Below are 24,714 nucleotides of genomic sequence, written 5' to 3'. Positions count from 1 at the left end.
AAAAACGCGAAATATTCTCACTTTATTGTCCGTGAAGTCTCAAATATATAACTAGTATGCTGTTCCAAGGAACAGTGATTCTGATCTACGGAGGTCAATATTTCATGCGAAAATTTTCAACTGTCACTTCCTTGTGAGTAACTCCATCTTCTTTCAGAAATCTGGTTCCTCTTCATTGTTAACCACGTATTAGCTGCTCTGCACTTGATGTCCGCTGGGCTTCTTTGAACGTATTATTTGGTGCTGCTGAGGTAGGTGAACGATCTCTAATTATTTCTAATTTCTCTCTTCTTAGGGTTCAGCTTCTCTTTTCCACAAGTGTTTTTTTTATTTATTTTTAAAAACTTGGATCGGTTGTTTTCAGATTTCCCAGGGGGTCTTCTTGATCTCAGTTACGAGTATGACAGCATCTGTAAAACGGAGCATTGTAATTTCTACTTCATTTGCCAAAATTTCTTTGGTGCTCTTTCATTGAGCGTCTTTTAGTCTCTCTTCTGTGAATACTATATTTTAAAAACTGCTGTTGGGTAGATTGAATTTCTCTTTCCGTGAGTTGATGAAACTTATTTTTCCACCAACTCTCATTAAATTTGGGGTGACTTGGTTCTTGTAAAATTAATAATTATTTGTTTTTTTGTGTTTGAAATCTCATCCAATTATATCCAGCAGTATTTCCTATTTAATACAAGCAAAAGAATCTCCAAATTTACAATCACTTATTTAAAAGTATATTTTTTCGTCCAGTCTTCTTAGACAGAGTATGTCCACCCTGTCCTTCTTTCGCGATTTCTTAATCTAGAAAGAATTGGAAAGATAAATGGAAGAATTTGTGTATCTAATTATCTTATTGAAATAATAATAAAATATTTCGTGTTAGGGAATTGGTATTGGCAGTTTCTTCACCAGGGGTCCTGATATTGTACGTTGCTAATTTTTTTTATTTGTAGCATTCACAGTGATGTTGAAAATTCGAGGGTCTATCAAATTTGACATATCCATAGACCTAAATTACCTTAAGTACATATCTGCCACCATTATAGTCGACTTATCTTTCTGCCATTTTCCATGCTGTTATAATACACAAAGTCCGTTGAAAGGATATGTTTGTCAAATATTTTTGTAAATATTTTAAATATAACACAGCCTCGATTCATCTATTTCTCCTTATACTTTGCTTGTTGCTAAGAATACACTTTCTATTCTCCACTATCGGATGATTAGGCCAAAAATGTCATGTTGTGAGCTGATTTCAAGTTTTGACTAATGTTTGAGCGAGTCCCCAGAGGAAGAACGGAGTAGCACATCAAACTCGACACTGAGCAACAAATTGGGCATCATTAGCGATGGCGCTGCATGGGCAATAATGCTCACATAATAAGATCATTTTTGCATGTGTTCGTGTTTTTCGTACCCTTTGCATGCCTTTTTTACTTGCTTACTCTTTGTTTATAGGATTCCCTCTGTGTAGATTACAAAATTAAGAAAGATGCATATCTCAGGTGAAAATGACTAGCCAAGAGACTAGCTAGTAAGGAAGGAAGTGGCCTAAATGATTAGGATAAAATATTTCCCCGATTTATTGTCTCTTTCCTGTTCCCGTTCTCAGTTTAGATCATTTTCTTGGTTTCGATCATAAGTCGGAGGCTGTATTTGAGTATGCTCCCACATTCATCGAAGAAACTTTCTGAATAAGGTTTTAACGTGTATTCGAAAATGGTAATTTGCATCCGAGAGAGCAGAAGAAAACCAATATGACTCGAGCTTTCGGCGCCGGACTGCAAGCAAAGCTAATGTATTTATCGCGGTAGTTTATTAAATACCTGTTATTATATGTGCATGGTAACCCTACGGTCTATTACTGCCGCACCTACACGCTGTAAGCATTGAAATGAGAAAAAAATTCATTAACTTTTACGAAATGAATGTTTTTCTTCTAAACAGAGAAAAATGTGGATTAATCTGTGCTAAATATTAATCAAAGGCTAAGTTCTGATGCTGCGAGAGAAAATAAAAGACGGATGATAAGTAAAGTTGGCACCACAAGAAAATATTCGTTGTGGCTTTGTTCACACTCATGTAAAAAAGCTCTATAGAAATAATCGCAGAAAATTACTTAAACCCTTAAATTTCATTGAGAGAGGAGGAAACAGATCCACCTAACGTTATCGCCTGCTCAACCTGTATCGAAGAGTTTTCATTAGGCCAAGAGTTGACAATAAAAGCCCTTCCGGATAGTTCGGATTTTTAGTTAAATTTTGTAAAAAAAGATTTTGTGAAAAAGTCAATGGTTAAAAAAAGTTTCAAACTGGGAAAATATATTACGCTATCAAACATTAATGAAAGTTGATTGCCTTACAGAATTATTTGAAGTAATTACACTTCAGGTTAGAAACCATGCGGTGAGCACCAGTTTTTTACTAAATGTGCTGTACATATGAATATTAGTATTAATAATAATAATACACACTCATACAACAATGACAGCAGGTAACAATTCTTTATAATTCATAACGTATGAAAATTGGGAATTAGAAATTAAAGCTATGACGAACAACCTCAGCATGATCTCATAATATACCACACGCAATAAAAAAGGGATATTAGCAAATTTTTCATGATTCATTTGTAACTAAAGTTAACCTGTAAATATTTGTATACATTGGCGTCATTATTTAACGACCACTTTTTTACCTTTTCAAAGTGGGAACTACATTCAATAACATATACAATTCATTAGATAATAATTTCGTATATTTGCTTCTTAGTATATGAATAATTTTTATTTGTAATAATGCCTGGTTTAGCAAATCTACGTAGCACAACGTCTATCAAACATATATCATCAAGTTAAAAAGCATTTGTCTAAAACAATGGTTAACTGTCACTTAATCGTTAAAAAATAATTTTATTATTCTTGTTGCGTATATTTTACTTGGTAAAATTCTAAGCTAAAAAACAAAGGGAAATGCTCTTATCGGGCTTTCATAGTTACAACTCAAGTGCCAATGATATGCAGCTTATTAGCCCATGCATTAATTAACTGTACAATGGCTTAGTACATTGCTTAGATTTAGACAATCGGGCATGTACTTAGTAAAATACATTTTAGAATAGATGGATTTTAGGGCTTTTGTAACGCCATCGATGCACTTCCAATTTATGCATTGCCTACTAATTTGAATACTGCCACCTTATGTGAAAAAAGTCGATTTTGATGTTCGCATATTATTGTTAGACAATTTTACGAGCGGTGGGTTCAATGCACACAGTTTCCTGGGAGCGTATGCGGACTCAGACCACAATTTAGTGCTCATGAAGGGTAGCGTCCGATTAAAAAAACATAAGGTAGGGGCCACAGGTTAGGGAATGGAATGTAGAAACATTGACTGGATTGTAAGGAAAGGGTATCAACAGGCTGTAGAGAAAATCATGAAAGAGGGAAAATTGGGCAGACACAGAATTTTTAAAAATTAAAATATGCTATAGCATTAGAAATTCCAATGTTTAACTTATAGTCCTTTAAATAAGCAAGTTATGTACGCCCATAAAGATCCACATTGTCAGACGGCAATCACAAAATCAAAAAGTATGATAATGAACGCTAAAGACAGTTCGGTCAACGAAATCTTTTTGTACTGAAACGGGGTAATGAAGGTATGAGGGTAAACCCAGAAGTACCCGACCCAGCAAATAAAACAAAAAAATGTTTGAAAAAAATGTATTTATTTTTCCACATCATCTCCTTTCAGCTCTATACACTTTTCCCAGCAATGTTCAATAAGTTCAATACCCTTTTTATTATAAGAATTTTCTTTCTCCTCAAAATAGCCATCAACTGCCGACATCAAGTCTTCACGGCGGGAAAATCTTTGACCACCAAGCCATTTTTTCTAGTTTCCGAACAGAAAATAATCCGAGGGGTTATATCTGGCGAATATGGTGTATGAGTTAGCAATTAAAACTTTAATTCATGAATTTTGGCCATTGCAATAACGGATTTGTGAGCTGGCGAATTTTCTTGATGAAACAACACTTTCTCCTTTGCCAAGCCTTAGCCACTTTTGCTTGATGTCTTCGCTCTAATGTTGCAATAAGTTTGCATAATACTTGCTATTAATTTTTTTTCCTTTTTCAAGATAGTCAAAGAATTATCCCACGTACATCCCAAAAACCGACGCCATAACCTTGCCTGCAGATGAAACGGTCTTCGCTTTCATTGGAGCCAGTTCTCCCTATTGAACTCATTGAGTTGATTGTTCTTTTGTCTCAGGTGAGAAACAATGGAAACATGTTCATCCATGGTTATGAAACGGCCAAAAATTCTGCTTTGTTGCTGTGAAACTTTTCTAAGCACTCAATTGCAAAATCTTCATCACACTGGTTTAGCTCAAGAGTGAGCAAACGTACACAGCTTTCTCATGTCAAAAATTTCAGTTAATATGCGATGCACCGCACTTTTTGAAATACCTACTATGTCTGCTAGCTCGCACACTTTCAGTCGACGATCATCCCCTATCACTTTGTGGATATTCTTCACCGCTTCTGGAGTCGTCACCTCATTTGGTCGATCAATGCGATGCTCGTCTTGACAGCTCGCACGGCCTCGTTTAAACTCTGCTCCCAAATATTTTACTGTTGTAAACGAAGGAGCAGACTCACCCAGAATAGAATCCAGTTCAGCTTTAATGTTGGTTGGGCTGAGGCCTTTCAAATAAAAGTATTGTATCACATAACGATGACCAATTTTTTCCATTTTCACAAATTCACTGAAAACGTTCATTACTGCCAAACAAATACTAAACAACGTGGCATCTTCAAACTTGCAACGTATACTTTATAGATCGCATACTTTTTGCTACAGTGATATTTTTCAAACAACTACCGCCATCTCTAAGTCAGGCCGGATACTTCTGGAACCACTCTCGTGGTGGAAAAATAATAGCCTTTAAGAGCCACTTACCATTAGCAAAACGCCAGAGACGGAATGAGAGAAAACTAACGCAAGCTGGGTGATGAACTGAACATCACCGTGTTGAATGGATAAAATCGATGCGCTCTTTCCATTTTATGAAAATATGGTGATATGATAAATATATTTACATCATTTAAGAAGGTGATGTCGTACGATAATTTCAATTCTTTGAGAGGCATGACGATAAACATATGGAAGGGAATTTTTTTCTTGAAGATCTTTTCGTCCTATTTTGTCCATTTGTCTGATCTTAAATATAAAATACCCTTAAGAGGCGGCCCCTCCATCGGAGTATCATTTTTTAATCCTGGCTGAGGTTAAGCAATAAAAAGGGAAAAGGTCTTTATGCTGACGGTAAGTATCCGATCGTCATCAGTTGCAATTTTGAGTGTAATTCTCTCAATAACATTTACCTATACCTTTTATTGGTTGGTTTACACACATGGAATTTTTCTCTAATCGCGATAATGATTAAAAATAAAATTGACTAAAAGATATTTTAATTTTCAATTAGTCTAGACAGCTCGTCTTGAAATTGATATTGAAGCAACTTTTCCTCCATGTAATACTTTATTTTAGATAAAAAAATTACATGATAATCAATATGTAACTTACTCTACTTTATAGATGATTGGGAGAACAAGAAAAAAGCCGACAAGGGCCAGCATGAATACATATTCCGTTGTTATAAATGTGCAGAAGGATGCGAAGTTTGTCATGATTCTTCTCCATGTCTCGCAACCTACAACTGGCCTTTCAGGTAACTATTTTCTACTAGTCATTTTAAACATTAAAGATCTCATCCATCACTGATCACTTAAATTTCAAACAATTTTCCATTGTTTTATTCGTCTATAGAATAAATAAGCAATTCTAATTGAGGAATCTGGCAATATTTCAGCAATTTATCATATAATAACTTATTAAACACATTCCTAGGCATATGTCTTTTTCCGGGAAAGTCTAGTTCCAATGTTACTGGCATATTCTTTGCAAGGGTTGCTCTTCCTTCTTAAATCTCAAAGATACACACCTTGTTTTGCTTGATTTAAGTCACATTTCAAATACAGTGAAATGAAAAATAGCACTCTAAAATTGGTACTTTTTTGTAGTTTTGAGATTGCAGCTCATCTTCTCTGCAACAGGTAGCTCATTATAATCACACGTCATCATCATAAAATTGGTTTGAAACAGCTTTCCCATGATTTTTGTTATCTCTTGATGTTTTAATATCTATTCTCTGTTTTGCATATCATACATTTTTCCTCGCATGTTTTCCAGGATCTTCTTTCGTATTTCTTTCGACTTGCTTCTCATGACCGCCTTTACCAGGCCATCATGTAACGAAAAGGGATTGATAAGATTTTCTCATTTTCTTTATAAAGTTTAGTATAAACTACTTTCTTCTGATTTCAATAGCTCTTTGTTGGATATACTCTCTGTCTGTTGGATCTTCATTCTTCTTCTAGAGCACTCCACTTCAAACACATCCAACCTTCCTTTTTCTGCTGCTGGTATTCTCCATGCCTTAAAAATCATATATAATCATGTTGTGCGCATGTTAAAATTAAGTCTTTCCTTTCAGGCTTTCTGTCAATAGACCTCTCTTCTGCTAGAATACCTTCCTAGAGTTAACTACTTTTTTAATCATCTCTTCATATTTTTTCTATACTGCTGCGTTTCCTTTTGCCTTTCTCTATGGAAAGAGTGTTTATCTTGTTTCTAGGGTAAGGGTGGTACATCTTCATCAATTCCTGCATCAGTCACCACTTAACAATTCCTGTATCAGTCACCAGTAGATTTTCTCTTAGTAGTAACAGTTCCCTAAATTATTATCTTTCATTTAATTTATTGGTTTCTTGATGGCGAAACGAAGCTTATCTTTCCTCATTTTCGTTCTCTATTTTTCTTTCTTCAGTGTTGGATTCAGGTTAATTATATCACCAACTCATTTTGCAGGTTGTGGATCACTTTCAAAATCACGCCCACGTCCTTCATATAAAACTTAGAAATAGAGAATAAAGAGACACAAGGTTTTGGTTTTTTAAAGATTTCGGTGGCCCAAGCACCTTTCTCAACGGGAGAAATAAAACTAAGTATATGAGTAATGGATAGCAAGGGCATAGAAAAAACAGGTGAAGGAAAGTGGGAAGGGTGAGAGAGTGTTTTGGGGGTGACCGGAAGGGGTAGAGGTTGACCGGCAGGAAAAGGGTTCCCTTAGCGAGTGAGGTTCAGACCGACGTCCGAGCCGGCGCCAAGGAGCCAGATACATACCGACTCCAGGGTTTTCAGTTTTAGCGGTGTGCTTAAATGGGGAAGGAAGACAATAATAGGCAAATTTAAACAACCACTGAATGGAGCATTGTGGAGGTCCCTCGTGAACAAGTTTAGCCACTGGTAAAGAGGTTATTGCTGAAGAAGTTTTCTATGAGGCGCAGTGATCGTTGATGCGGATTGTAAGAGGTGCCCTGCCCAGCTTATAAGGTAGGATAGCGTTTGCAGTTCAGCTGATATACAATATTGTGGGATTTTCATGAGAGTACCGTGGGATTAGAGAGAAGCAGTAAGTTGAGGGAGAGGCAAGGTGTGGTGAAATTTGCACGTTTTGCATTTTGGTCTTTTGCAGGGTACTGGAGTGGATTTGTGGATAGCAGAGAATTTGAATAAAGGCTTGGTGGATTTTAGTATATCTGAAAAATTGGATGTCCGTTTAAAAGTAACCGAGGGGCATTTACGTAATATGTTTGTTCTTTCTCTTGGTTTGTCAGAAACCAAAGGAGAATACCATAGAAGAGGTATTTGAGAGACTGGATTCCTGAGAAGTATGTTGTGCAAATGGGAAGTAAGTGCGAGTTGGTGTCTTGGGAAGGACAATCGTATCATGGAAAAGGCTATTGTGGTCTTCCACCGGGTCAGGTCTTCAGGGGCCATCATTGCCCCTGAGGATGGGAAACGACTCGTTTCCCGAAACGTTGGCGTCATTGATGGAGGAACTGACCCGGTGGAAGACCCGAGTAGCCTTTTCCACAGCAATTTGTCGGGAAATCAAAAGATCACTCTTGACACCCGTATCCTTTTCTTTAAGTTCCCTTCCTTCCGTTGAGAAAGATAGTTGGACCACCGAAATCTCCAAAAACCAAACCTGTGAGTCTCTTTATTTTATGTTTCTAAATTTTAGATATCAATTTATTTCCTCCATTGATGTTTGTTAAAACAAAGTGTTTCCCATTGTAAAATGTTGTCGCTCATGAATGCCATGAATGCAATATCCATGTAACTTAACTCATTAATAGAAAAAAATCTATTGGATCAAAAAACATTTTTTAAATTTAAGTTAAAACAAAAGCCAGTTTAAATAAATACCAATGTATTTTTCACATTATATTTCATTTCCTAACCAGTATCAATTCAAATTACCTTGTCATCAATTTAAGTAGAATAAAGATAATTTAAAAATAGCATAATACCTAAGCTCTGTGGACTATGGTGGATGAAAATTGAGACTACTTGAGCAAATGTTAATTTCTATCTATATTAGTAATGTTATTATTCCATGGCTATTTGAAACGTTTATACTTCCATAACATTTATATTATTTTCCACGACAGGATAACCCTGTTGACAATTTCTTCTGCCTGTATTGCATCAACAGTGGGAATAGTCGCGTATGTTTACCAGTACAGGAAGGTAAAAGTTTTTAAAGTTGCCAGCCCCATTTTTCTATCAATTACTTTGCTCGGTTGTGTGATAATGTATTCTGAGATGGCAGCCATTTTTCCTGTGCTGGGCTTCTACTCATGCATTGCCACTAAATGGACACGGCATATGGGTTTTTGCATTACATATACAGCTCTCCTGATGAAGACATGGAGGTGAGTAGATTGAAATATGACCTGACTTACCAATAGCTATGAATTTTCTTTCAATTCATGTTACGATTTTATGACCTTTCCATCATCAGTGAATATAAGGTGCTCTTACCATTATGAGTAGATTTTTCTTGAAAGTAAATTGAATCCTCAAGCCTCATGTTTCCCCCATTCACTGTTTGTTCCTATTACCAACTTATTTGCCACGGGGAAGATGATTTCATTAGGCAACCCATTAAGCACTTGATTCTGGTTTTAAATATGCCTTCATCAAATGTTAGTAACAATAACTTTACATTAGTATACTATCATTATAATTTTTAAAATGTTATCTGTAAAAATATATTGCTTATAATAATGCTACAACATCCATAAGTTACTATTTTCCTTGGGTCAGCTGTGGTGAAAACACCGGTCATTTATTCCTTGGAAATTTGATTCTTTAAACATTAGTTATAGTTTATATGTACTCTCATTCGTAATCATTTTTTCCATTATTTTCTCTGGCCTTAAATATTTTAGAAGCAAGACAATTTTTTATACAAGCATTTTAAATTCACAAATCATAACAAGTGGTGTTCCAAATATTCTAATTTTCCTTTGCTTTGCTTTTAAGGGTTTCTCTGACTTATCGTGTTAAGTCAGCCCATAAAATTAAACTTACAGACAAGCAACTTTTGCAGTGGATGTTTCCCATCGTGCTTGTGATGATTATATATTTGGGCACTTGGACACTAGGGTCTCCACCTACAGCAGAGAATATTCGGGATTGGCATGGTCTGATTTTCAAACAATGCTCATATAATTGGTGGGATCATTCCCTTGCTATTGGTAAGTATTTTTTCGGCTCCCCAACCCTACTGCCATTATTTTTATTCATAGTATGTAAAAGTATTTTTTTCAAAACAAAGTACGAGGGTCATCCGGAAAGTAGTACCCGTTCGTGAAATAAAGACACAAAAGTAAATATTAACAAACATAAAAAATTTTATTTGAAAGAGGATACTTTAAACTACTTCTCAACATAATCTCCAAGCAAATTAAGGCATTTGTCATAACGTGTGACAAGTTTCTGTATTCCTGCTGCATAGTCCTTCGCCGCCAGCTCATTGAGATACGCGAGGGACCCATCTTGCACAAATTTTTGCATAATGCAGATGGTGTTTAACAATTTCATGAACAATTGTTCGAGAAACATTGGGAAAATGCTCACAGATGTCATCAATTGTGACGCGCCGATCGTTCCTCACGAATTCGTCAACTGAGCTCACCAGTTGGTCTGTAATGACAGACGGTCTCCCCGAACGCTCATCGTCGTGTGTGTTCCCCCTCCCCATGTTGAAGTTGCGACACCACCGCCGAACAGACGACTCGTCCATTACATTGTCTCCATACACCTCCTTTAATTGGCGATGAATATCACATGGGCGAACGTTTCTTGCATTGAGGAATTTAATCACTGCCCTCACTTCACAACTGGCGGCGTTCTCAATTTTTTTAAACATTGTAAACAATCACAGAAACAACACAGGCAATGCTAGCGTCACGCAGCTTGGCTCAGAGAAGGCAGACAAGCCACTGAAGCTATCTGACCTCGTCCAGCGGCTACTCGCGTCGTCAGCACTTCATGCGGCACGAACGGGTACTACTTTCCGGATGACCCTCGTATGTAAACAAAAAGAATGACGTTTCAGGCTAGTGAAAATAAAATGTTAAATAAACATAACAATAAAATAATTAATAAACGACATTGAGTGTATCTCCAGCAATGTTAACTATTTTTTTGAGGTGGAGGCTTGTGCCATTTTTTGGTATTATATTATACAAGGTTTGTATAAAATGTATCGGAAACAATCTTTTCCTGATGTGACGCTACGTCGAAGCACGCTCGCACTGCACAGGTTCGGTTGAGGGGGTCCGACCTTCTACACAAGCCAAGCGCCTGCAAGCGTTTTTCTTTGGCTATATCGCGTTTTAATGAATCCCTGTCGAATGACTCAGTGCAAGCGCTAAATGAAAAGAACCATTGAACAACATTACGCCATCAAATTTTGCGTTGAACTGGGTAAATTGAATGCGGAGACATTGGACATGATGTTAAGTAGGGCAATCGGACAGTTTTTAAGTGGCGCAAACTTTTCAACAATGGCCGAGGGAGTATGGAGGCCGAGCCCCGCGCTGAATAGCCATCGATGTCAAAAACCGACGAAAACGTACAACGTGTGCGTGAACTGCTGTTTTTAGACCTCCGATTAGGTATTCGCATGATTGCAGATCATACTGGCATTGATAAGACGACAGTTCGAACCATTAGCGCCAAAGACTTGGGTTAAGATATGCGAAATATATGCACTAAACTCGTTCCGAAGGTATTGACGGACGACCAAAAGGGACAAGAAAAAAAAAGAAAAAACGACATCGTGAAGATTTCCCAACCCTCCTACAGTCCCGACTTGGCACCAGCAGATTATTGCTTTTTCCCAAAAGGGAAATTCTCCCTCAAAGGACACCACCATGGGACCCTAAATGCTGCCAAAGAAGCTTGCACGCATACCCTTAAAGACCTTCCGGAATTCGCCTAACAGGGAACCTTCATGTCGTGTAAAAGCTGATGGTAACAGTATGTCGACGTTCAAGGTAGAACTTTGTAGAATTTTGAGGTGTTGTAGCAATGTCTGAAGGAAATCTATTTTTCTGAAACTTTTCCTGATACCTTTTATACAGGCCATGTATATCAACATGTCACTCCATTGGTGAAGTGTTAAGTTTGTGTTATCGTGGTAGATCTATGATATAGAACACAAGACCTTTTCACTACAAGCTTGTATAGTCTTGTGTGTGTACAAAACTCGTAGTTCAATATTTCACTGATTTTAAAACAATATTCATTATAATATGATTGGAAATAATTACAATAGAATGATGGTTTAAATTCATTTAGCATAATATACTATAATACGACTGCATATATTTGCATGAAATTTAGTATATACCAAAATACTGGAATAATTTTAGCTTTATCTTGATACAAGTATTACATAAACTATGTACGTTTTGGTACATTTTAAAATTGCCATATTTTTCGATAAGCTATGTCATCACTTCAAATTTTAACGAAATAGTCTTATTTTCAACCCTAATGTTTTCTATTTCTATCACCAATACATCTACTTTTCATTAAACAGGAGAAGTTTTCTTTCTGGGATGGGGAATCAAGGTCTGCTTGAACGTGCGAAATGCGGAATCTCTTTTCAACGAAGCTCGTCTCATCAGCTATGCAATCTACAACATAGCATTGGTCAACATAGCCATGGTTGCTTTTCAGTATGTACCTATATATGACAATACAAATGATATTACATCTATCTAATTTATCATTGCTTATCTTCAGTTATTAAAAAATGAATTAATTAGCCTTGCATTTATTAATGTAATGCAGAAGAACTATAAATGAATAATGATTTATCCACATATGTTTTATAGTTATTGGTATTAAAATATGCACATGCTACCATGAAATGATTTCAATTTTAAAGTTCAATTGCACAATTCCAACCAGAATTCCAAGCATTCGCGCAAAAGTAGCAAATACAACATCCTTGTGGGTATGCAATATAGCTAACTTTTCTGTATGTTAAATTGCCTATATGTAGAATCTATTGATAAGGAGGCCTTAATTAATTCCAGGATGATTTATCTGTACGCACAGGTTTAGATATTTTTATGCATGTCTTAGTTCTTTTTATAAGGTAAAACTAAGTTGAATCAGAATTTTTCATTGCCCATCACTTTGAATTTAAATGGTAAATGAAATGAGTTTCACGATTCATTCAAATTAAACTCAATACTAAATCATTACAAAAAACTGCCAAAAGCTAGAAGTACATTTATCATGATACCCCATGCCAGAGTCAGTCGTTGAAACCAGATATTCTTCAAGTATTTGAAGATTCGCTAATATTCCACAGTGTTTAACTTCACGGTTCGAAAATTTTTAAATCATTAAATACATTAGTTTTAGGGTATATTGATTAAATAAACTTCACTGACCTGGATATTAAAACAAGTCATAAAGTAACCTTTTAAACTGAGCTTTTAGCACATCAAAGGTTACTGAAGCTCCCGCTTATTTGAGAATAATTTTATGCGCCAGAAATTAAGTATTGTTTCGATGGTCCCAATATAAACTAATTATTTTTCAATTTATATTTTAATCCCAGGCATTTAAAGAGAAAGATTCAATCCCACCAAACACCTCAACTTTAAAGTTCAATTAATTCAGTTGAAGATATCACTTAAAATGTCAAACCATCAGAAAATATGTAAAAGTAACTTTAAAGAGATGCTTTCAAGATCCAAGCATAAGCTCTGAAATTATTTGATTCACTTATGTATCACATAAGTGAATCTTATGTATGTATGTATGTTGGTGTTTACACAATCATGAACTTTAAAATAAATATTTCCCTTTTCAGGCTACACAGGAAAATAAGCAATTAAGCACGAGCTGTAAACCTATATTATTAGTGTAAATAAAAACATAGTTTCATACACATTGTGCATATTTGTCAATAACAAGATGAAAGGTACATATCTAGAAACGTTTTTAAGCACCTGAAAATATAGCATTATCTTTTTGGATATAAAGTATAGAAGTAAATATATATTACTAACCCATACCCAAAAATGGTAACCATCTATCCAGTGGTAGTGGATGCAACAACCCAATCCAACTTTCCTCCAGTCTTTATTAAATCACCGAAACGCAAAGTTTGGTGGAGACAGAGATTTCAACTAATATATCATTATTATTATTATTATTATTTAGTAATCTAACTGTTACTATAGGTTTTATATAGACGCAGCCAATACAATGATACAATAATGGGTGCATTGCCTCTCCTAGCAAAACACCTCCTACCACCTGACACCAAAGTAGACCACTGCTCATTTTCGCAAACCTCCTCCCTTCATAACATCCAAAATACCTGTTCTTTCCCTTCTTCACATCTGCCTCTACCTCCCTTCTCTCACCATCTTTAATATACCATCGGCAATGTAAACATTCTTCATCCATCCCTGCCACTACCACATTTCCTTCACCTACTGTCAGGTTCCAATCCCCTATATCGAACAATTTCCTTCAAGGAAAACCTGCGACTATTTCCTTTTATTGATTGAATACCAAATCCTCTCCCTGTAATTACTTGGTGGTGAGTAGACCCTAATAATGACCATTTCATTGATTCAGATATTACTTCCATTAATAATATCCTTTCTATTGCTTGCTCTATGTTTACTACGCCTCTTCCTACCTTTTGTTCAGTATTATTGTCACCCCTCATTGGCTCTCTTCCTCTTCATTATATCTTACTCTGTAATTGTGGCTCTAGTAGTCCCTTTCATCCTTCCATCTAGACTCTTATAGACTTAAAATGTCTATATTCCTTCCCTCCATCTCTAGCTTTATATTTTCAAATTTCCATAGCCTAAACATCGTCTTATCATTCCAATTCTACTAATCTTACCGGTTTGGTCCTCTTCTGTTATGCTGCTGTCAATTTTGTAAAGCAAGGATTTCTTGAGATGATGACTGAAAAAACCTTGCCTCCCTCTGCCAGTCATGACACACAGCTCAGCAGACTTAAGTTCATAGTTGTCAGGACTCATGCTCCAATCTATTTCCATGATAGTAGTAGCATGGAATATTTAGCTGAGGTGGCTTACTATCGCCTTCCTCAGGAGCGTTTTTAACATGTCACCGTCACTCAAGTGCCCACCCATTCCAGATACTTTGCAGCCACCTCACTGAGGAACTGGCACTGTGAGAACCATCTTTTGTCTGGTTACTACCCTTCGACTTATTTGGCATGGGCGACACTACCAGGAGCATATCATTGCCTCTGCCAGTACATCTCTAGGGGGTCATTATAATGCGCATGGCCTTCCACTATGTCAAGGTTGTAGTCCATGGGAAGGGAAACTAATATAATAGAATAATGAAAATTTTAATAACAGACCTTAGGCCTAATTTAATGTTTTGAAAATGAATCCAAAGTTTCTTTCTTCACTCAGAGAAAAACTTAAGTAGTGAATTGAAGCTCTATCCGATTTTTTTAATTTACAAATTAACTTATTTCATTTTGATAACAATAGTGTGACAAACGGATCAAACTACTAACATATACCCATCCTCTTTTATGATTTATGCTTACTTTCTTTATTTTTCTAAATGATATTTTTTAACTTTCAGTTTATTTATTTTCCCATCGGCTGATCCAGACATTAAATACCTACTTGGATTTGTACGCACCCAACTAAGTACCACTGTGACAATTGGACTTGTATTTGGACCTAAGGTAGGCTGTCTCCTTAAGAAATAATGTTTCAATTAGAATTGAAATCCAAACGTGCTAAATGTCTAATTTTAGGTAATAAATTTTGTCTATAACAGGTGGTTCGTGTGATGCGAGGAGAGGGAGATCAATATGACAACCGAGCTCGAGCCCGAGGAGTTACAGTTTCATTTTCCTTGAATGGAGGTCAGAATTCTGATGAAACAACAGATCTTTATCAAGAAAATGAAGAGCTCAAGGTATTATACACATATGCATCTAAACTATATTTAACAATCATCGCATTTTACACCTGCACAAAATATGAATTATCTCTATTGTAATTAGTGCATGGCTTCAGATGATGCACACAGAATCATACAATCTATTATATACAGACAGTAGCTGTGAAGGGTATCACATATTGTATTGTTTACATCTATCACAAAAATTGAGAATGTACACTGTGAATTTATGTGCATGAAAGATAGGATGGGAAAATGCGGAGGAAAAATAATATAATAGAAAAATAACAGTCTAACCCCAACATCGTTGTCACCTCCGCCGATAAAGTTACCTCGGTAGTAATTTTAAACAACAAAGATTACATTTCCAAACCCCTCCATCATCTCAATGATACATCTACTTATACCATCCTCACCAGCGATCTGACACCTACTTTCCAAACAGAATTGTAGCCCTTTCTCCTCCAATTTGAAACAAAAGAAGGCTTCACTTCCCAATACATATCCCTACTCTCACCCCCAAACCCTACAACACCCCAGTTTTATCTCCTCCCAAAATTACACAGACCCAACATCCCCTGTTGCCCTATAGTTTCCAGTTTCAGCTCACCCACCGAAAGAATATCTGCATTTCTTGACCACCACCTATAACCTCTTGTAATCTCCTTGCCCTCCCTCATAAAATATAAAAACACTTCCTCCACCGTTTAAATTCTGTGTCCACTCCACCCACTTCCCACCTATTAATGACCACCATATACATCCCTCTACGCCTCCATCCCCCATGTAGAAGGCTAACCCTCTCTCAAACATTATCTTTCTTTACGCCCCTCACCTCAGCATCTTCATCTTTGTATCCCAATTCCCCTCTCCGCTCATCAGATCTACTTCCCTCATTGCCCCTCCACCTCGTTCCCAAACTAATCGCCTCTCCAAAGATGTTGTATATATTCTGATATGCCATCAATGCTCATCATTTTACATAGGCGTATGCATTACCCCCTTTTCCATCCGAAGGAATAATCACCGTTGCTCTTGTAATTTTTCTTCACTCTTTCTATCCCTTCACATGCAAATTCACACAACCTTTCCTTCAATCAGTGTTTCCCCCAACCTATCTCACCTAACAGACTCAGCCACCAATATAGAGGTGAGAACTCGCGAATCCGTGTGCACATTACCATTTCGATCTTTTGGAATTCCCGGGCTCAACCATCATCACGACTTCCACACCTCTTTCCTCTACTCTTCCAAGCATACCCTGCGCCTCCCCTGCCCCAGCCCTCGCATTCCTACCACCTGAAACTTTCCAGTCTGACCTGAAAGAGGCCCAAGAGAAGGACGAAAGCTTAAACTATCTGAAATATGAGTGGAGTGTCCTTTTACGTGTTCCCTATTTATATTGTTTTTTCTATTGTGCCGTCTAAAGTTATATTGCTCTCATCAGTGCTTGTTCGTCATCGATGTATATATATACATATATATATATATATATATATATATATATATATATATATATATATATATGTATGTATCTAACCATAAACCATAAACACAGTAATCAACCCGAAGGTCGGTTTGGTAGGTGATGGTAGAGTTCACCCAGTACTAAGCCCGACGGCGTGTGAAATTCACACATCAGGGTAGGGGGGCCAGTTCCTTTACCTGTGCCGGTTATGGTTTCCCAGGAAGATCTGGTACCCGAAAAATCACATAGCTTGTGGAGCTGCAGGTGCTCAGAGTGCCTAGCCCGGGAATCGAACCCGATCCCCTCCGGTCAGTAGTAGTACAACGCTCTACCCCCTGTACTACCGCGACCCACACACACACACACATATATATGTATATATATATATATATATATACATATATATGTGTGTAGTAGTATTACCCCATATATATATATATATATATATATATATATATATATATATATATATGGGGTAATACTATTGTTGGAGGGTCCGGGTTTGATTACCGGGCAGGCCTCTCTGGGCACCCTCAGCTCCACCGAAGCTGTGTGATTTTTCGGGCACCAGATCTTCCTGGCACAGGGAAAGGAACTGGCCCCCCTACATGATATATGTCAATTTAACAAGCCGTCGGGTTTAGTACTGGATAAACTCTACCTCTTCTAATCTTCCCGCACCAATCAACCGCCCACGCTGCAAATGCTGCCATCTTCTAAGTCCCGCTACCTCCTTACTACCAATTCCCAACCCGACGCCACCTTCACCTCAAAAAAGATTATATAGTATACCGTCTCTGCTGTAACTTCTGCCCTGGCCTCTACTTGGGTGAATGCGCCACCACCCTTTCCATCCATGAATAACCACCGCTATTCAACAAAATCTCCCATCTTCCTTAATTATCCCTTCCCTACCCACATAGCCTCCCACAGCCACTCTTTCGATGACTGCTTCTCTGTTTCTGTGATTCAAACCCTTCCCAAATCTGCAAGTAGCATATAGGTGAAAATCCGCCAGTAGCTTAGAGGTGAGAACTCGCGATATAGCCCATATCTGGGTGCACCAGTCATTTAAACCTACCGGGCTGATTCAAGCCCACTCAATCCATCCAATAGCCTGTACATATCCCTTGTCCCACCCCCTTGTCCGTTTCCTATTCGTCCCTTACCTTTCCTCCCCTACCTCCTCCACACATATCTTTTCCAATCTACCCCCGGGCACGGCATTTTGTAGATGACGGCCGTGCCGTCGAAACGTCAAAACTACATGTATGAGTGTATTTTCTTTGTGTTTTAAAAATATATATCAATGTTTTATATATATATTTATAGATTGGTGTAAATACTTTTCTTGGGACCTCAAAAAGAGTGTAAATTGCGGGAAAAGGAGAATTTTCAATTTAGCATGTTTGATTACTGGAGTAAAGGTAATTACAAAAGACAGACAAACTGCTAAAGAGCAGGATTATTAGTTATGTCTTAAACTATAACTCTTCTCATTTATTCACATGAGATGAATGAAACCAACGAAAGCACTTTGAACATCTTGAGTGGATAAAATAGTCTTCAATTTTTAATATTTTGGCGAATTGCAATGCTTTTTCTGATATGACGACGCCTTTCATAGGGATTTTGGAAGATTTATCGATTAATAAACACTCACAGTAACCCTGATAATTTTTCATACTTGTGATTTGTGACATATTTATATCATTTTAGGAATATTTCCGCAGTGGTTTGCAATTTTCAGAACCGAATCGTAATTTGTCACTACTTTATTGATTGTAGAGTCCGACAATCTTAGATGCTTCGCCAGGTCAATACGGTTTCCAAAATGAGAGTAAATTTTGTCTAAAATTTTTAGGTTGTCCTCAATTGAAAGTGTTCCTTTTTTCGACTCGTCTTTCCATTGACAGGCAGGATAAAATGTACGTTTCTGAGTAATTGAGGACTTAGCATGTGAGAGTCTAACTAACCTCGCCGTTCGAATAGTGCAATCTGTAGTCCAACTTCGAAGTTGTGTGATGAAAATAAAATTATATTTGATTCAGTGCAGTTTTGATGTGATAAAGCAAATTTCAACACTCTTTGATATCACTGTTATAATTGATGCGTCGAGGCATTGCAAACAATCTCAGCTGTCAGTTCTAGAATTTTTCTCGCTTCATCAGTTTTGGGTCACAAGTAATTTCCATTCCACATAATTTCAACTTATGTGAGAAATGAATCGTCTCCCGCATGTATTCTTCCAATTCATAAATTAGGTAGCTTACTCCTAATCGTAAAGTCGTCAATTACGAGTTTAATTAGTTGAAATTTCTGTCAACATGGCGCTTGTGAGAGTGCCAGCCCGCCGTATTTAAATTATTCCCAAATAACGTTCACATTGACGCTCCCTCTCGTATTTTTTAATAATAGTATATTCAGGAAATGGAGTCAAAATGTTTTTCTTGGTAAAGGCTAATATAAATGAGCAACTGTTTTAGCATATGAAATTTGTTTACTCTAGCACATGGTGACATGTTAAGTAGCGGGAAAACTGAAAATGAATTTGTGTCAATATGGATATTCACATAAATGCACGTTGAATTAGTAGGAAATTTAATGGGACCAGATAAAAAAACACATCCATGTATTCCTGCCCCTTTCTCACTTACCGACCATTCTCCCCTTTATTAGTCTTCAAAATACCATTGTCAATCAATATGCTTTGCATCCATCTTTCCTGGCGCCTTTTGACTCCTTCCAACAAACCTCTCTCTTCGCTCACCATGCTTAGCATTTCCTCGTTTGTTGTCCTGTGAGCCTACGTTATCGTTTCCATTCTTCTCTACACCCACATTTCAAAAGCCTCCATTTCATGCTTATAATCCTGCCTCAATAATCATCTTTCCGCGCCATTCAAAACAACGCACAATTTTAGGGTTTTGACGAGGCTTTTCTTAGCATTCTTACCCAAATTCCCCGTCTTCTACTCCCACCTCCTTTAGAGAGCTTCTTTGCCTAAAATAATTCTTCTCCTTATTCGGGTTAACTACTTTGACTATTATGTCCATCGCAGAATCTCAGTGTACATTACTTTTCCTGGATAGCTCAAGCGGTTAGAGCATCCTCCCGGCAAGTGGAAAGAACCGCAGCTCAAGTCCAGGTCTAGGAAATATTTTTGCACTTGTGATCTGCTTAATTCCGCCTTCCCCACCTCTACTGTGTTCGTCCTTTTATGAGTTCCTATCCCTTTTCCTTACATCTATTTCCATGTGAATGAGTATATATTTTATTATATATATATATATATATATATATATATATATATATATATATTTATTTATTTATATGAATATTTAATGGATAATCCAAAGTGTCTACGCAGGAAGAGGTCGATAGGATAGGCGTCTGACCCCAGTGGGGCGGCCATTTACTGATGGTGTCACGTTAAAAACACTATTAAGGAAGGCAACGGGAAACCACATCAATTATCAATCCCTGGATTAAAATGATGGACACTATTGAGAATATGAGTCCTCGCAACAGTGGGCCTCGGCCCTATCGGCTGTGTCTCGTGCCCGGCAGCGGGGAAGGCAAGGCTTCCGTCGTGGTCCCATGAAACCCTTGCAAGGGAAAACCGGCAGCAGCAGGACAGAAGACGCAGAAGAAGAAGACCGAATTAGTTGATATAGGAACATGAAATGCTACGACAATGCTGAGGACAGGAAAATAAGACAATATTAAGCGAGAGATGGAAAGGGGAAAAATAGATATTTTAGGTCTATGCGAGGTGAGATGGAAAGATAGTGGGGACTAATGGAGTGATAATTATAGAATAATATACAGCGACGGGGACGAGAGCCAACGAGGGATTACCATAGTATTCGATGAAGAAGTAGGACGAAGCGTAGTCAACATACATCTGGTAACAGATAGAATATTACTAGTAGAGATAAAAGCAGAACCGATGAACTTGGTAATTATTCAGGTATACATGCCACCGAGCAACCATAAGGAAGAAGAGATCTATAGGATATACGATCAGTTAGAGGACATAATCCCGAGTGTTCCTGCAGGGAAACATTTGATAGTAATGGGGGATTGGAATGCGACGGTAGGCGAAGGAAGAGATGGTAATGAAGTGGGGGAGTACGGTTTAGGCACGAGGAATGACCGCGGGGAGAGAGCAGTTCAGGTCTGCAGGAGACAGGGGTTAGTCATCACCAACACTTGGTTTAGACACCGCAAAAGGCGCAGGTATGCATGGAAAAGGCCAGGTGCCTCAGAAAGGTATCAGTTAGATTATATTCTGGCTAGGTACAGGTTTAGGAACAGTGTGATAAATTTGCACAGCTTCCCGGGTGCGGATGCACACACTGAACACAATTTAGTTGTTATGAAATGTTGCGTCCGTTTCAAAAAGATAAGGCAGGGACGGCGGGTTAGGAAATGGAATTTAGAAGCATTAAATGGATTGACAAGGAAGGAGTTCCAGCAGGCTGTAGAGAAAACTTTGGAAGACGGTAAACAGCTGAGTACTATCGCAGAAAAATGCGAATGTATCAAGAGAGGGATATCGAAAGACGCAAAAGGAACCATTAGCAGAAAAAGGACTAGGAAACCGTGGATTGCGGATAAGATGATTGCAAAGATGGATAAGAGAAGAAAATATTAGAAAGAAAACACCGAATTAGGCAAAAAGAAGTACAAAGAGTTATATAATAAATTGAGACGGGCAACAAATAAAGCAGAAGAAGCATGGTGGAAGATTCAGTGCGAGGATATGGAAAGTTTGCAGAGGAAGGGTGGAATCGGTGCGCTGTACAGCAAAGTTAAATCTTTATCGGGAAGTAAAAAAGGAAGATCTATGCTAACAGTTAAAGATAAGGCTGGTAAGATAATAGTTGACACAGGAAAGATGCAAGAGAGATGGAAGGAATTTATAGAAGAACTGTATGGGAAGGAACTTAGACCAGCAATGTTACAAACAGCAGAGGCACATTACGTTAAGGAAGGTAGCTTAGACCCAGGTATACTCTACGATGAGATAGAAATGGCATTAGGAGGGATGAAACTAAATAAGGACGTGGGGGTGGACAACAATCCTGCGGAACTATTGAAATGTTTAGGAAAGTTTGGGAGGAAGAGGCTATATGGGCTGATTCGTAGTATCTATGAGGAAGGAATCTGGACAGAAGACTTTGTGAGATCAGTGTTAGATCTTATTCAGAAAAAGGTAATGGCTACATCATGTGAGGACTACAGAACAATAAGTCTGATATCCCACGAGGCTAAAGTTGTTCTCAGGATCATCAACAAAAGATAGAGAGTAGGGCAAATGATTACTTAGGGGATGATCAGTTTGGGTTAAGGAAGGGGAGAGGTATGAGTGATGCCATTGCAGTAATGAGATCACTAATCGAGAGGAATATAGAATAAAATCAGGACGTATTTGCCTGTTTCGTAGATTTCGAAAAGGCATTTGATAGAGTGAATTGGGAAAACTAATAAGTACATTGAAGAAAATAGGAATAGATTGGAGGGAAAGGAGGCTAATCCGCAACCTGTACATGTCTCAGACTGCTAAGGTGCGGGTGGGGAACGAGGAGTCCGGATGGGCAGTGTTAGGAAGGTACAAGGTACGGTTGCCCATTATCACCATTGCTGTTCAACCTGTATGCAGAGGAAATGATTAAAGAGGCATGGGAAGAACTGGAGGTAGGAATGAAAGTGGGCGGGGAATTCGTAAAATCAGTTAGGTTTGCTGATGACCAAGCTTTAGTTTGTCAGTCAGCCAAGGGGTTGCAAGCATTGCCGAATGCATTGGAAATTCAGTGCGACAAGTATGGGCTGAGAATCAATATTAATAAAACAAAGGTTATACGATTTTCTAGAAAGAAAAAGGCTAAGGTAAACATTAAAATAGGAGGGCAAAAACTAGACCAGGTAGAACAGTTTACATATCTCGGAAGTGTTTTGGACCAAGACGGTCAAAGTGGTAGGGACGTAAGGAGAAGAATTGCACTAGGCAAAGAGGCTTTCACGAGGAAGAGGGAGTTGATGACCGGGACGTTGAGTAAGGATATTAAGAAAAGACTCGTAAAAACTTTGATATGGAGCGTAGCTATGTACGGCACGGAAACGTGGTCATTGAAGCAGGAGGATAGACATAGACGAGGCTTTTGCAATGTGGTTATGGAAAAGAATGGAGAAGGTGAAATGGACCAAGAAGAAAACAAATGAGAAAGTACTTGGTATGGTGGGTGAAGAGAGGGGTTCGTTGAGATAAATCCTATGGAGGCAGGAAAAATGGAGGAAGGGCGTATTGATCGGCAGGGGGATGTTGAAAACTGTAATAGAGGGGAGAATGGTAGGCATACGAGGAAAGGGAAGGAACAGGAAAGGGATGTTGGATGGAATGAAGGGAGGAAGGAAGTACTCAGAGATGAAGAGGGACCTGATGTAGACTAGGTTGCTGGATTTGATTTTGTTAGGAGTCAAAAAATATTTATTTGATAGTTGTGTCCATCTAAAAACCTACCTTAACCGGTAGATTACCGGTTGAAAAAAATAATCCTAAGTGTTTTCAGAAAACCTTTCGAATGACCTTTTCATTTTTAAATACTTGATTTCTTGCTGATTTGTTATATTTTCAGTTTCAACTTCAATTAGTTTTATACCATAAAAATGATTATCAGCATAACATTCTAGCTTAGCATGGAAATAATGATTTGCATGATAAAATTATTGTGTAATGTCAAGCATGCTGGGATAGTATCATAATTTAGTACATACACTCTGTATAAGGATTACTAAGACCACACAGCTGTTGAATCTATTAAATAATTTTAAGAAAATTTTTATTATTCCAAATTGTAATTTCCAACTTTGTAAGTACAACAGGTATAGGTTTCCTAGCAATTCTCACACATCTGAGACTCCTTGAATGCTTTTTCTTTTATTTTTACTCATGCTTGTCTGCCCATTTAGTGGATGACATGGTTAAAAACCTGTCTTTAGTAGTGGAATCTTATTCTTTTTCAAAGTCACCTTCATTCTTTAAAGGACATTTCCATCTGTTTTAGGAAGAGATACAGAAGCTTGCTGCCCAAATTGAGTTCATGAAAATCGTTCATATGGAAATGAATAATAGACATATAAAACCAAAGCCAGGAGGATTTTTCAATGGGGCCACAGCAACAAGTCCAGTAGGTAAAGGAATGTGTTCAACAAGTTTTTCCATACCTCCACCACCACGTCAAAGTGGTGAAAGTAGTCAACAAATACCCAGTACTACAATGACTACAAGTGCTGCCACAACAGCAACATCTGCAATGTGTTGTGTTACATCTCCAGCAGATACACTTAGTGAAAGGGTTTGACATCATGGTGGCAGCAAAGAGGTTTGGTTGTGACTTAAAATAACCCATCTTGTCTCCAGTTGATGCCCATCTCAGTTCAATTCACCGTTGGTGTTCATCCTTCTACTGCAAGCTATTATTTCTATTTCAGTATTCAGGTGAAGGACATTTATTATAGTTTTTCTTATACTTGCACTGATATAACAGTCATATTTATTGTACACAAATATTAATACCTTCAACAACTATACACTTGGTAAAATGGTTACTAAAATTTTAAATTTGTCACTATACCTTGACGATAATAGCAGGGATAATCCTCTAAAATACAATTTCAATTGGACTACACATAACTCCTTGATTAATCTCCCAATGTGTTTACTTTCTTTAGAAAAGGTATATAACTAATGCCTACAAATGTTCACGAAGAAGCTTGAAAGAGCTTTAGATTTTAAAAGTAAGTATTCCTACGATCATAT

At 37.5% G+C, this 24,714-nt stretch overlaps 1 protein-coding gene across 1 annotated transcript in view; it reads left to right on the top strand.

Moving 5' to 3' along the window:
* The window catches only part of LOC139686126 (probable G-protein coupled receptor CG31760), a 50,562-nt gene extending 26,111 nt beyond the window's left edge, over positions 1–24,451 (top strand). The window contains exons 5-11 of the mRNA XM_071583310.1: positions 5,600–5,732; positions 8,581–8,844; positions 9,458–9,672; positions 12,027–12,165; positions 15,095–15,200; positions 15,296–15,436; positions 23,960–24,451. Of these exons, the coding sequence (XP_071439411.1) occupies positions 5,600–5,732; positions 8,581–8,844; positions 9,458–9,672; positions 12,027–12,165; positions 15,095–15,200; positions 15,296–15,436; positions 23,960–24,256 (1,295 nt within the window). The 3' untranslated portion in view covers positions 24,257–24,451. The remainder of the gene's footprint in view (positions 1–5,599; positions 5,733–8,580; positions 8,845–9,457; positions 9,673–12,026; positions 12,166–15,094; positions 15,201–15,295; positions 15,437–23,959) is intronic.
* The last annotated feature ends 263 nt before the right edge of the window (positions 24,452–24,714 follow it).

The sequence above is a fragment of the Hetaerina americana genome, unplaced genomic scaffold (assembly GCF_022747635.1).
Source record: "Hetaerina americana unplaced genomic scaffold, ioHetAmer1.1.p SCAF_13, whole genome shotgun sequence".
Lineage (NCBI taxonomy): Eukaryota > Metazoa > Arthropoda > Insecta > Odonata > Calopterygidae > Hetaerina > Hetaerina americana.
This window is presented reverse-complemented; position numbering and strand designations above follow the sequence as displayed.